Here is a 12,900-nt window from a genome sequence, read left to right on the forward strand (position 1 = left end):
CGACGCAGTTTTGGCAGTTGCGCAATGAGGCGCACAACGCCGACACAACGATCCCATACAGCAGGATATCATGATCGAAGAGCGGTGTTTTCTTCTATTTTTTTTTATACAATTTGGGTTTCAGCTTGCTTGAATTTTTGTCAAAACTAGGCGGTTGGACATGTGATGTACAGATACTGAAGAACCGCGAAATAAAAACTATTGCCATTGATGGAAAATCTTGAATTAAAGCAGAATACAAAAGCTAGTCTCGGGCAGCTTCGGATGTAGCTGGGCTGATTCGGGCTATACTTTTTTTTATCAATCTTACCCCTCTCAAATTCTAGTCCCATTTCCATAAAGAGACAGATTTCAAAGATACTAAAGCCGACTGGTTGGTATATATTGTGGTTAATTTGTGGTTCCTCAGTGGCAAAAGCTGCTGCTAAAGGCAGCTTTAGGTTAAATGTTAGGAGTTCTATAAATTCCTGGTAGAAGCATATAAATGGAGTATTAACGTATGATCGTTCGTTTTTCGCCAACTTTTCAATTAGGCACATAAATCACATAAAGTAACAGTAGCTTCCAATCAGTCGGTCAATCAAAGAGCTTGATTTATTTGATATACATGTTATTATTATGTTTCTGATCCATATCCATATCCATATCCATCCATTGAAATACCATTTTCCGTGTCTTCTCTTAAATGAACATGAGAATAATTAAATGTAAAACCTGATCTCATGTCGCATTCTTAAAACACGCAGCTTCCTAGCTTTAAATCTGGCTACATAAGCAACTTTCTTATTTGTTTCTATATCATTATTCCAATTTTTCCAAATCATATCAAGCCTATATCAAATTCATACTTTATTATCCTATTAAAGAGTTATTATTTTAAGATAAGCTGAGCATTGAAAAAACTAAATAAATATTTTCCTAAAGAAATATAAATTGAATTAACAATGGTGCAAATTTAATAAATTTGTTCTATCAAAAATATAAATTGAATTAGCAAAACATGTTGAAGATTTCTGCCTTACTTTTACATTTAAACCTTAAATATTCTACGCAAGGCTTGACCTGAAACTGTCAACACAACTCGTTAAGACGTAATCAATGCGTGTCCTGTCCTCGTGGCTCCGCCTCAATGTCAATGTCCTGGCCACCAGCTGTTTCCTAATGACTTGCACAATTTATGCAAATTGAGTGTCAAATTGGGGCGTCGAGGTCCTGTCAAGCGACAGCCACGTTTTACGGCAATTAAACGGGGCTAGCTGTTGGCCAAAAGTTTTTGCAGCAGTTAGTTCTCTGTTTTGTGAAAAACGAGCAAATCAATTTTAATATAAATTGAAGTTAGTTTTGGGTATTTGATTGACAGTACAAATTTTGGTCTGTTTCGGGAAACTTGCCGCCTAAGCAAACATTTGAGGATGCGATTCCGCAAGTATTCCCAGCACATTGTCTCTGGCAAGTTTGATTTATATTTGTTTGGACATTCAAGCAGAAAAATTGCACAAGAGCATAGCAGCGTGGTTCAGGAAAATAAACTCAGGAACCCAACCCCTATTATAGGGCTTGCAATTTCGCCTCAACGGAAATGAAAGAAAAATAGGAAAGAACGCAATGCGAGGCAGTCGAGCATAAGGACACTTTTGCCACAGCTTAGTGCAGCCGGCCAAGGTCAGGGTCCATTAGGTTAAATGATATTGATGATGATGATGACGATGATATGGCTGAGGATGAGGCCGTTGATCAGCTGGCCGTCTGGATTGTCTTCGGGGTGGATTGGTCTCTTTTTGAATCTTTTCTTGGCAAACTTTCTCACATTTTCACACACAAATTTATTGAGCTGTTTATAAAATATTCGCATTGGTTTCCGTTTGCTAATAAAGCAATTAATAGGATTATATATGCAAGGACCTGGCCAGCCAGAAGTATGTTGACAGCCTCCTGGCCAGGAGGTCAAGTTACGCTGGTCATTTCGCTGGCTCTTTTGCCCGGCTTAGGGGTGGCAAAGTAAATACCAAAAAAGTGAAAATATATTTTCATAAAAACCAAATGAAAAGTGTTCACAGCTTGTAATGTGAGCTAAGCCCCTGCTTGATTGATGATCCCGTGGACAACTTTCTTGGGCACTTTCTTAGCGCCAAACCATCGATCATTTATTAAGGGGTTGTTTTTGCTATAAAAAGTTTCAGATTTCCTGCAAAAGAAAAACCATCAAAAAAGGATACAATTTTGCTGCAAATCCTTTAACGGAATTCAATGACAAATGCCGTCTTAATGACGTCAGCTGCAGCAAAAATTTGGCATCGCGAGATTTATGTGAAAACCGCCTCGCCTCGTCTCTTCTCGTCTCGCCTTATCCTTTAGCCAGCTTCTGGTCCTGTCTGCACCAAAGGGTTGCACATATGCAATTTTCCTCTTAAGGGTATGCAAAAAGTGTTTTACGGTTTTCTGCCTGTCTGGGCAAAAGGATTGCACAACCTTTCGCAATTTCCGTTCAACAACTGCATCGAAATTCATTGGCCTGACGCGTAATCCTTTTTTTTCACTGGCAGGGCTCTGTTGCTATTTTCCTGACATTTGATATTGCAAATTGCATAAACACAACTAGCTTGGGAAATTAATAAATTGATGATTTGCCTGCACAGTTATTTGCTAAAGGGTTGCACTTTTTCCTTTCATTTCCTTTTATCCGCTGAAATACTTTGGCCGAGATATCGGCTTGAGAAAATTGCGATACGAGATTGTGGAAACTGGAACAGAAAACGTTTGCATAGCTGAGGGTATAAAAAGGCATGAGTGAATATTTATGTAAGAAAAACTTGAAGAAAATCATTTTAAAGCTTTTTAAAGAAAAAGAAAAAACAAAAACATGTAAGTATAATCATATCAAATTACAAATGTGTAAAAATATCCTATTTAAATGCCAGAATATGAACGAACAACTGAATTGTCGTTAATAAAATTAAAAAAAAAAAACTGGAAAGTAAGGATATCTACCGTCCACCGAAGATGAAATACCCTTGCAGATACTTACCTTGTGGATTTGCTGATTATATCTTGGCCATACAAAAACTTATTGTTCCTTTGATTCTTCCTATAGTTTTCCATACAAGAACCTACTTTTCGATCGCGCGTTCCTTTGGCAGCCATATGATATCGTGGTCCGATCCGGTCGGTTCCGATTATGCATTATGAGCAGCGGTAGGACGGAACTACACAAAACCTAGTTTCAATACAGACTGCCAACTAATAGGTCTCCTTCTATGCCTCAATTATATTTAAGCGAAATCAAGTAAGAAGCTGGAACTATGCATTTGTGTTTATATTACTTAGACGTCCAACAAATTTGTGCAAAATTATAGTTTATTTAAAACATAGTTCTGCCTCGAGACACAAGCCAAATACGAACACATTCTAATCCACATTAAGGTCCTAATCAAAATACTCAGCCCAGTTCTCCAATATTTGCACAATTCCAATCAACTTCACACAAACATCAATAAATTGAAATACATGAATATTTAATGGGAATCAATTAAGTAACCCGAAAACACACAAATGCCTGTCTGAGGACTGTGTCTTAGCCCGACTATTGGCACTTGAAGAAAATTAACATTTAACACGGTTAATGCCAAACAACAAAACATCAAAATCGAATCAAGGGGCTGCAACAGGGCTTACAGGCTCTAGTCCTGGCGCGAAGTAGAAGTTCAAGTCGAAATCGGATCGCAGGGAAGCAACAAATTTGCATAACATTGGCACAAGTCAAAAATGCGACAAGCCCTAGAGAGTTGCACATCCCTTTCGGCGAGCCGAGCCAGGACCTTTCCAGGACACCCGCTTAATTGAAAATGCCAAAATTATGCAAATTTCCCAGAAGACTTCGGTTTTGCATAATCATTTGGGTTACATTTATGTCTGGCCAAATTGCAAGCTAGTGGAAAACGCGGAAAATTTATGCATTTCCATTTGGCAGTTGCCCATTATTACGTTCTGTGAATAATATTATGTTTATTATGTTTTTTATTCATTTATTTTTTTGCATACCAGTTGATTGAAATCAGTGTGAGAAATGAACTTCGAATGAATGTTTTTGCTAATGTGGGAAACTGGCAAAAATGCTAAATGCTAAAATCTATTTTGTAATTAAATAAAATGGTTGGGAACTTGTTTATCTGTGTTAATAGAAGAAAGCAAAAATATGATAATCTGAATACACATATTACATTCAAAGTATTAAAAACTTTTTAAACTACATCTCCCACAGTTGGAATCTGGTGACAAATAAGAGCTTTGAGCATATCAAGGATATGGGCAAAAAGGAGCTGAAGCACCAAGACTGCAGATGAGTTGACCAACATTGGGAACATTAAGCAACCCAATTCAATGCACAAACTGATTGGTTTCTTGGGCAAAATAATTGAGAGCAGCCACATTGTTGTTAAACTGTTGGAGAGGACATACAATTTGGGGCCTGGATGAGATCATTGAGTTTGCCAATTCCAATTTCCTCATGAAGCTCTGTCGTGTAATCAATCGGCAGTTGTGCGAATGTCCAGAGGCCAGGCCGGCGGCTGTATAGAATTTTCTGAGCTTCAAGGATCAAATGATGGCCGTGTGCTTGCGCACCATCGAAAAGGATTTGGGCTTAGGTAGAGTCCAGCATTCAAATTGAGCATTTGTGCATTTTGTGTTTGACTAAAGGTGTTTTGCAAAAATGCAAAAAAAAAACAAAATCTTCAATAAAAATTTAAGTACTTATAACTTATTCGATTTGCAATATAAAACAAAAATCATTTAAAAGCTCTTAAGCTTATTCAAAGGTCGACATTATTTTTCAACACAAATACAAAAAGTAGTACCATTTGATAGTTGGAGTTCAAGGTAGTACGGGTAGATTAACAGGGCGGGAAACGGATAGAAACGTAATGTTGAAAATTTGCAGAAAAAAACTTGGCCCGCGCAAAACCAGGCAAAATATAAAAGAGTAAACAGTCAGATCCTTAAATGCGCGTACTTAAAAATGTTAAGTTCACCTCAGTTTCGAAACTTTCAATCATTTGATTTTTACTGAAATCTTTGAACACCTCTCCAATGCTTGATCGCGATTTTCTCAATTGCCAGCACAGAGATCATTAATATGTTGACCAAGGCCAGGAATTTGCAGAACCTCAGATCATGAAATACTTGTTTATAGACAAAGCATTGCCAAAATGATTGATTATTAGAAATAAAAAAATAAAAGTAAAATACTTTCGTGTTTTTGCAAGCGTGACTCGAAAACCTACGGCCATTTTTTTATGTTTGCCAAAAAAGATTTTAAGAGCGCACAATTCTCTCTTTTCCAGCCAATTCGCTATCTCGCCCTCTCTCCCTCACTCTCTCTCTCTCTCTCTCTCTCTCTCGATTGGCAAAATTCTGCGGGCAAAGAGACGAAGGTCAGCGAAATATTTTTGGGTACAAGCAACGCTTTTATGTGTGTCCTAAACAATTGAACACGCTGTCACAAGCGACAACGGCGCACAGCATCGGCATCGGCATCAGCTTTATGATCCTTTGTCCTTTGGCTGCGCAGCTACCCCTTTCCCTATGTTTGCCGTGGCACAGGCGAAACCTTTGCCAAAAAATGTAGCAGTTATTTTTTGTAAATTTCAAATCACTATTTTCAAATGAAAATAAAAAGCTGACAACAGAAAAAGGGTTGATAAAGGCTAAACACAGCGCAAGTCCTGCAATATGAGGAGCTGGAAAAGGAGGAGAGAGCGGGAGAGGGAAAGAGCGTGAGGCGGAGATGAGACTCATTTGGCAGCATCTCTGAAAATCACGACGAGACTGACCAATTGACCACTGGCAACAGCAGCACGTGCCACCGCCGGAGGATGTTGCAGACAGCAAAAGCAACAACAACAACAACAACAACAAACAACAATAACAATGCCGGATAACTCGTTGGTCACTTGGGTCACTTAAGGGGTTAACTTGGCTGGACACGCGTCACCCAAACAACAACAGCAACATTTACATAAATGCAAAACACACAATGAAAATCATTTTCCACTTTTCCCGAAAAAAAAGCGGCAGTGCAAATGGGCGCAACTCCGTGTTGTGGTCAACACGGGTAGAAACCATAAAGCGATTTAGATAAACGAGTTTTCACAACAAATTGTGTGAAAATTGTCTGACCAGTTGACTTGAGCCCATAATTAAGCAGTTAAGCTTTTGGCATACTTATGTGAGACCATGCCACTGACATATTAAATTTCCAAAGAAGAGAAAAAGAAAAACACTCGCATTTTCCGCAACAGAGAAGTTGCAGTCGCAGCGATAGGAAAAGCGTCGTCAACCCATTTCTTTTCTTATTGAAACCCTATACAGGCATCGATCAGCGAGCGAGCGAGTTTCCGCAAATATTGCAAGGAAATGGAAAAATTCCCACAGTGCGAAAATCGCCGGCAAGGATTACAATCGTGTGCGTTGAGAAATTTACGAGCGATCAAATAACCGAAAACGAAAACTCAGCCAGGTATCAAAGGGTGCAAATAAAATTGCAAGAGCGAAAGGTCCTTGGTCCTGCGCTGCCTGGGTTCAAATGTGTCACGTCTTATGATGTCACTTTTGCACACACACACGCACACACACACACACACCAACCCCGACAGTATGAAGCACAGATAGTCATCATCTTCAATTCTCGATGCTGGATTCTCAATTCGTGTTCTTCATCCTGATCGGGTTCACAGTAAATTACGCACAGAGGTGAAATGCAAACAATAAAAAACGGCTGCTCCTTGATGCCTTGACGGCCTTTGGCAACCCTTGCTCAAGCATTTTTCATTTTTCTTTCATTTTTCCCTTTGCTTATTTTGTTTTTTTTTTTTTTTTTTGTGACGAATTTAATGATTTTTGCCTCAAAACTGAAGCGATTTTTCATTGACCCAGCGCGGGGTTGGTTCAGAGATCGTCTTGGGGTTTCCTTTTGTCTTTTTGTTATGCCAGCTTGAACTGGGAATTGCATTCACCCGTGCACGCACAGACTGCGGCTTAGCAAGGCCTCTGGCCTTGGCCTTGGCCTGGTTTTGTGGGTCAATGTCGCATTAAGCCTAAATTTATGGCCTCTGAGTGCCAATAGTCATGCAGATTAATGAGCCAAGGGCAGCAAACGTTTTGCCCCAGACTAAGAACCAAATAACTCTCCTCCTTTGCCTTTCAATAATCCTTTATAATCCAGGAAAAGAAAATTAAATTAAATTCAAAATGTGTCTAAAATTTGGCTTCTTCGTTGGCATATACAACTTATAATTTATCAAAGTTTAACTAAAACTAAAACTTAAATTAACTTGATTAAAAAAAATCAATATATTTTTGTGTATATCAATATATTTTGTATGTATATTCTTATAGCATGCTCAATTGGAACTGAGCTTAAAGATTTTATAGTATCTCGAATTCTGAATAAGAAATTAAATTAACACTTTTTATATCAATTTTTTCTATATAGTTTATTTTATTTTTTACTATTTAGCTTATTATAAACTAAAAGTTAAGCGTAAATTTTATAACTTTATATTCACATATTTCTATACAATATTCACCCTTAAAACTTGTTAAAATATCCGAATAGTTTAATTATAAAATATCAAATCATCAGAAGCAACAAAAATACAAGTAAAGGTGAGCTGGTCGGGGGTGCCCGGCTAAGAGATACCCTAAGCCTAGCGGCAAGCTCCCGTTAAAATCATTGTAGCTTCGTGATTAATTCCGCGTTTATTGTCCGGAACGATAAGTTGTGAAATAAGTGAAATATCCTTAACATCACGGCACTAATGCGTAAAAATTGGTTTTAAAAATCTATATTTATCGATGTAATGAAAATTGACGGACATATCAATAAATGCATGCAAAAACCCACTCGATCCTACAGACGGATATGGCTGGAATATAAATAAACTCTATGCGATTGGAAGCTTCATTAGCTCGATTCATACTTTTCCACAAAAGCATTGTACCCTTTTAACCATATGAAAATGGGCATAGGGTATAAAAATTGTAAAATCCGCACAGACTTTTTACTTATCCACTGTACGTGGCCGTTGGTTTTTCGCTACAAAAACAAAAACAATAGCAAATAGAAGAGCCAGCAGCTTGGGAAAGGTAACCTCAGTTCAAAATAATTTGATGCTAGATTTGTATGCATATTATGGGAGTAGAGAACAACACGCTGACCCAAAATTATAAAGTTACAACTGCAACCCTTTTGCTACCCCCCGATTGAATTACACGTGAGCCGGCGAGACGATGGACCTGAATATGGACCATGGCCAGGATCGACCCCTGGGCAGCAGCAGCAGCAGCGGCAGCGCTTGCTCGTCGTGTTGTCAACTTTGGCCGTGCTTGTTAGCTGCGCCGCCCCTTTAGGGTTGTGCATATTCAAATTTGATGGCAGCCAAAGGATTTGACCAAACAAATCCTTTCTAATTTCATTCGGGCTGCTGTTGTGCCGCGCATGTGCAGCAGATTAAACGCCGGACGCTGCGCAGCTTTTGGGCAAATGGTAAACGGGTTTTGAATTTCATATGCCGCAGGATGCATGTCCCTATGTCCCTATGTGTGCGTGTGTGTGTGACCCATCCATCAGCGCTGTGTGGACGTGCGGAAGCTGCAGCGCAGCTAAAACTACAAGTCATTTGAAGTTCTAATAGACGTTGCATCCTTTTGTCGACAAAAGGCAAAATAAAATAATAAAAAAAAAAAAAAATAATAAGAACTGGTTTCCAATTGCGCACATTTGGTCCACAATTCGTGGTCCATGGTCCAGGTCTAGGTCCAACGCCCAACCCCCTGACGTGCCGTATGAAATGAAATTTTATTCAAATTTTATTCCTTGCACGTTGTATGAGGTTTTTACCGGGACATGTCTTGTGCAGCATGTTTCTTTTTATATACTTTTTTTTTTTAATTTCATAATTTATTTTATAAATTTATCTCTTGCCGCTTAATGAGCACCTCGGACCAGTGTGTTTTGAGAGTTTTATGAGAAATTTTCGAGGCGTTTGTTTGGGAAAATAAGAAGGAAGATCGAATCATAAATTCAACATGAAAACAATGAAGACTATTTCAAAGTTAAGGCTTATGATATTGCCTCATAAAGGAACACTCATAAGTTTTGGTAAACATTAGAATATTTACTTTTTAGAAACCGTACTTATAAGAGGCTGTACTCACACAGCTATTCGCTCTGCACCTACGCTCATTCGAACCCTTAGAATCTGTATTTGGAAATTTTTGCCACGCGACGGTCACTCATTCAAATTCAACCCCTGCAAACACTTCAACTGACCGCTGGTCCACACACACACTGAAAAACAATGCTTCGTAACATGATTGCCATAATTTGTTATACAAGCTATTTGGCTGTTCCCGGTGTCTGTCCATTCCACAAAGGGGTCAACGAGCACGGCACACGCTCGTTTGGTTTAGCGGTTTCGCGTTTCAAATAGTCGTCGAAACGTTTAACGGAAATTTCTGACAATAGCACACGGAACTGCCAATACGCACATGCAATATTCTACCATTAGCCTTGCTTTGTTATGCAAATTGTGCGAATTCAATTAACCGCCAACAACTCAGAACAGTTGCAGCAGGCAAGGTAGCAGGATGGGAACACTGAAACATTGCGCGCTCAATAAAATCAATATGCAATAATCCCAGCCGCTATAAATTGATGAATGTGCCTTGAATACGTTTTTTGTGGAAAATGGGGGTTGTTGACTGATAATTTGCATATTGCAAAATGTAGAGTAAACACGCTTATGTTAAATTTTTATTGAAATAGAAACTTATATATTAAAATTTAAGTTAACCTTTATCTTTTACTAATTGATGTTTTTCTTTTTCCCGCCTATCTTTCAAACGAACGTTAGGCCGGCAAACTTATCAGACAGTCGGTTATCGATTTAACACTTAACAGAAATACTCCACCAAATAATCAAATTTAACAGAAGCAGAGTAACAGAACCGTAGAACAGCTGTGCAAACAGTACATTTCTGGTAACTTACAACACTGATCTAAGCAGAATCTGTTCATCCCGCTAAATATTTTGTTTATTGTGCGGTGCTCGGAGTTTAAACCTTTTAAAACGTTTGAATATGGAAGTGGAAAACAATAACAACACGATTGTACCTGAAAACAAAAAGGAACACTTTGCTTGTAAGCGCTCAGCAACTGTCGAGGATGAAGACAACGCTGAAAAAATCAAAAGGCTGAAACAAAATGGACTCGAGTCCAGCAGCGAAGCTCAAGGAGCGGACGCACATGTGACTGAGGGCACAAACAAAAAACTGATGGCTCAGCGACCACCCGCACATAGTCCCAAGAAGCGAATTCAGCTGGACAATAAAAACGCAGCTGGACTGGACAAGAAGCCCAAATATAATAAACATGAAACGTTTATGTTTGGAAACTATAGACACTATTATGGGAAGCGTATACTGGACAAGGACTTCCATGACATACGCTTGGATGTGCTGGCCACACAGCCGGAGTTGTTTCGCGGCAAGCAATTGCTCGACATTGGCTGCAATTCGGGTCATTTGTCCTTAGAGATAGCCAAGAAATTCGAAGTCAAGAGTCTTGTTGGGTTGGACATAGATCGCTTTCTGACACACGAGGCTCAAATGGCCGTAAACCTACTCAAACGAACCAACAATGTTTCGGCAGCAAATGCTGCCGGCAGGTTTCCATACAATGTAAAATTTGTGCATGGTAATTATGTGCTGGCCGACGACGTCCTGCTCGAGATAGAGCGTCCACAATACGACGTAATCCTATGTCTATCCGTCACCAAATGGATACACCTGAACTTTTGTGATGCGGGCTTGAAGCAGGCATTCCGACGTATGTACCTGCAGCTTCGTCCCGGAGGCAAGCTGATACTAGAGCCCCAGTCATTTGATACCTATAAGCGACGCAAGAAGCTCACGGTAAGGGGACCACAACAGGACCTGATGTGTTCTTTCTAAAATTTCTCTCTCTCTCTCTCTCTCTCTCTGTTTGCAGGATAACATACGAGAGAACTACAATGCCATTCATTTCAAGCCAGAACAGTTTACAGCCTATCTACTCAGTCCCGAGGTGGGCTTTGCCGCCATGGAACTAATGGGCGTGCCGGAGCACTGCCAAGCAGGCTTTAAGCGTCCCATACAGATCTTTAGCAAAGTCTAGTCTCTATCAACAGTTTTTGGTTTTATCGTAAAAAAAAAGTTAGAAAGAAATAGTATTTACTGCGTGCGTTGCTTTTTATTGGGCGACCCAGGCGGTGACTGCAGTTGCTCCAATATGGCGGGCAAGCTCTCCAGTAGCTGTTCTGATGTCAGCGTAAAATCACTGTCCGCCCAGAGCAGGCGCAACTCGGATAAGACGAGGCCCATCCGCTTACCCACCAAGCCGTAACCCTTGAGCGTGTTGCCGTTGATCGGAAGGTTGGGCGTCTGCCAGGCCTTGAGTTGATTGTATAGCTCTAACTTGTTGGCATATTTCAGCAGCTGCTCAACATAATCGCGTTTGGCATACGGCTGCAGGCACAGTTTCTGATAGTCGCGCAGGGTATTATAATCGGAGTCTACCTGAAAATGAGATACTGTAAACATTAAATCCATTTATTTAGTTTATATTATAGTTACCCGCTGCCGCTGCTGCGTAATAAACAGCGCCAAATCACGCTCGTAAGCGGACAGCTTTAGGCGCTCGTGAAGCTTCATAGCCTGCTCGACTGTGTGCAGCAGAGCCGTCAAATATAGAATGGGATAATGTGGCTGCTCAAAGCGTTTCAGGTCGCCGCAGAGTCGCTTAAATTCTGCGATATTTGGCTGTGGTGGCAGCCCACATTGCTCCAGCAGGCCACAATTATGCATTTCAAGCATCAGCTCGAGACCAAAGTTGCCTGCGACAATCTTCTGCAGCTCTGCCCAAATGCGCTCCCCACTAATCCGTGCTAGGCCCGCTGCATTCGCCTTTATAGCTGCCAGGGTGGGCTTGTCGTGAGATTGGGCATCCGCTGATATGCGTCCATAGAAGCGAAAATAGCGCAATATGCGCAAATAATCCTCCTTGATGCGCACATCTGCATCACCCACAAACACCACGCGACGCTGCTGCACATCATCGTAGCCATAGAAGTAATCATAGACTGTCCCGTCAAAGCCTAGGAACATGGAGTTGATGGTCAGGTCGCGGCGATTTGCATCCAATTGCCAGTCGGTAGTGAACACCACATCCGCATGGCGTCCGTCTGTGCGCACATCTATGCGCAATGTGGTCACTTCGAAGTTCTCCTTGTTGTGGATGCGCGGTGTGATTGTGCCATGTTTCTCGCCTTTGGCATTGATCATGCGCACCTCCTCCTTGGCAAACATTTCCTTCATCTGGTCCGGTGTCGCGGTTGTGGCAAAATCAATGTCCTTCGGCTTAATGTTCATCAGTATGTCCCGCACAGCGCCGCCGGCAATACGCAGCTCATAGTTGTATTTATTGAAAAGGGCCACCAGAGCCTTCAGTTCCGGCGTAAATATGCTGTGGAACTCCTTACTGTCGACCTTCTTGAATGCGGGATTCTCACGCATCCTGGGCGGCTTTCCAAGCTGTGCTATTATGTCCGCCGAAATTTCGGTTGTCGTTTTGTCGATTTTTGGCGGTGAGGCCATGAGGTTCGCAGATGTTCTTAAATGGCAGGTACGCTGAATGCAACTGGCAGCACTTAATGCAGTAGCACGTGGCACGATCAAACTTTTCATAAGGTAACGTACACCATGCATTTGAAAGCTTTAAAGCCGTCAAAATCAGTTAGTTTTCCGAAAAACAAAAAACCAAAACCAAGCAACAAAATTATGTTAAAGCAGCTGAACAAATAAAGT

General features: G+C 40.6%; 2 protein-coding genes across 2 annotated transcripts; one reads left to right on the forward strand and one right to left on the reverse strand.

The window, feature by feature from the left end:
* Nucleotides 1–9,912: 9,912 nt before the first annotated feature.
* On the forward strand, nucleotides 9,913–11,245 carry LOC115765737 (probable RNA methyltransferase CG1239). The gene is made up of 2 exons (XM_030709402.1): nucleotides 9,913–10,971; nucleotides 11,048–11,245. The coding sequence occupies exons 1-2, from the start codon at nucleotides 10,138–10,140 to the stop codon at nucleotides 11,210–11,212; spliced, it is 999 nt and encodes a 332-aa protein (XP_030565262.1). The 5' UTR covers nucleotides 9,913–10,137; the 3' UTR covers nucleotides 11,213–11,245.
* LOC115765736 (CCA tRNA nucleotidyltransferase 1, mitochondrial) lies at nucleotides 11,229–12,871 on the reverse strand. Its single transcript, XM_030709401.1, has 2 exons — nucleotides 11,671–12,871; nucleotides 11,229–11,613 (listed from the first exon to the last, which is right to left on the reverse strand). Exons 1-2 carry the CDS (start codon nucleotides 12,799–12,801, stop codon nucleotides 11,269–11,271), a joined length of 1,476 nt encoding a protein of 491 aa, XP_030565261.1. The 5' UTR covers nucleotides 12,802–12,871; the 3' UTR covers nucleotides 11,229–11,268.
* Between the last annotated feature and the right edge of the window lie 29 nt (nucleotides 12,872–12,900).

This window comes from Drosophila novamexicana, unplaced genomic scaffold (genome assembly GCF_003285875.2).
Source record: "Drosophila novamexicana strain 15010-1031.04,08,12 unplaced genomic scaffold, DnovRS2.1 tig00000986-arrow-arrow-pilon, whole genome shotgun sequence".
In the NCBI taxonomy this organism is placed as follows: domain Eukaryota; kingdom Metazoa; phylum Arthropoda; class Insecta; order Diptera; family Drosophilidae; genus Drosophila; species Drosophila novamexicana.

Coding starts and splice junctions, on each gene's coding strand:
- LOC115765737 (XM_030709402.1), top strand. CDS start 10,138: ATGGAAGTGGAAAACAATAACAACACGATTGTACCTGAAAACAAAAAG. Junction 10,972..11,047: donor AGCGACGCAAGAAGCTCACG/GTAAGGGGACCA, acceptor CTCTGTTTGCAG/GATAACATACGAGAGAACTA.
- LOC115765736 (XM_030709401.1), bottom strand. CDS start 12,801: ATGCATGGTGTACGTTACCTTATGAAAAGTTTGATCGTGCCACGTGCT. Junction 11,614..11,670: donor TTACGCAGCAGCGGCAGCGG/GTAACTATAATA, acceptor TCTCATTTTCAG/GTAGACTCCGATTATAATAC.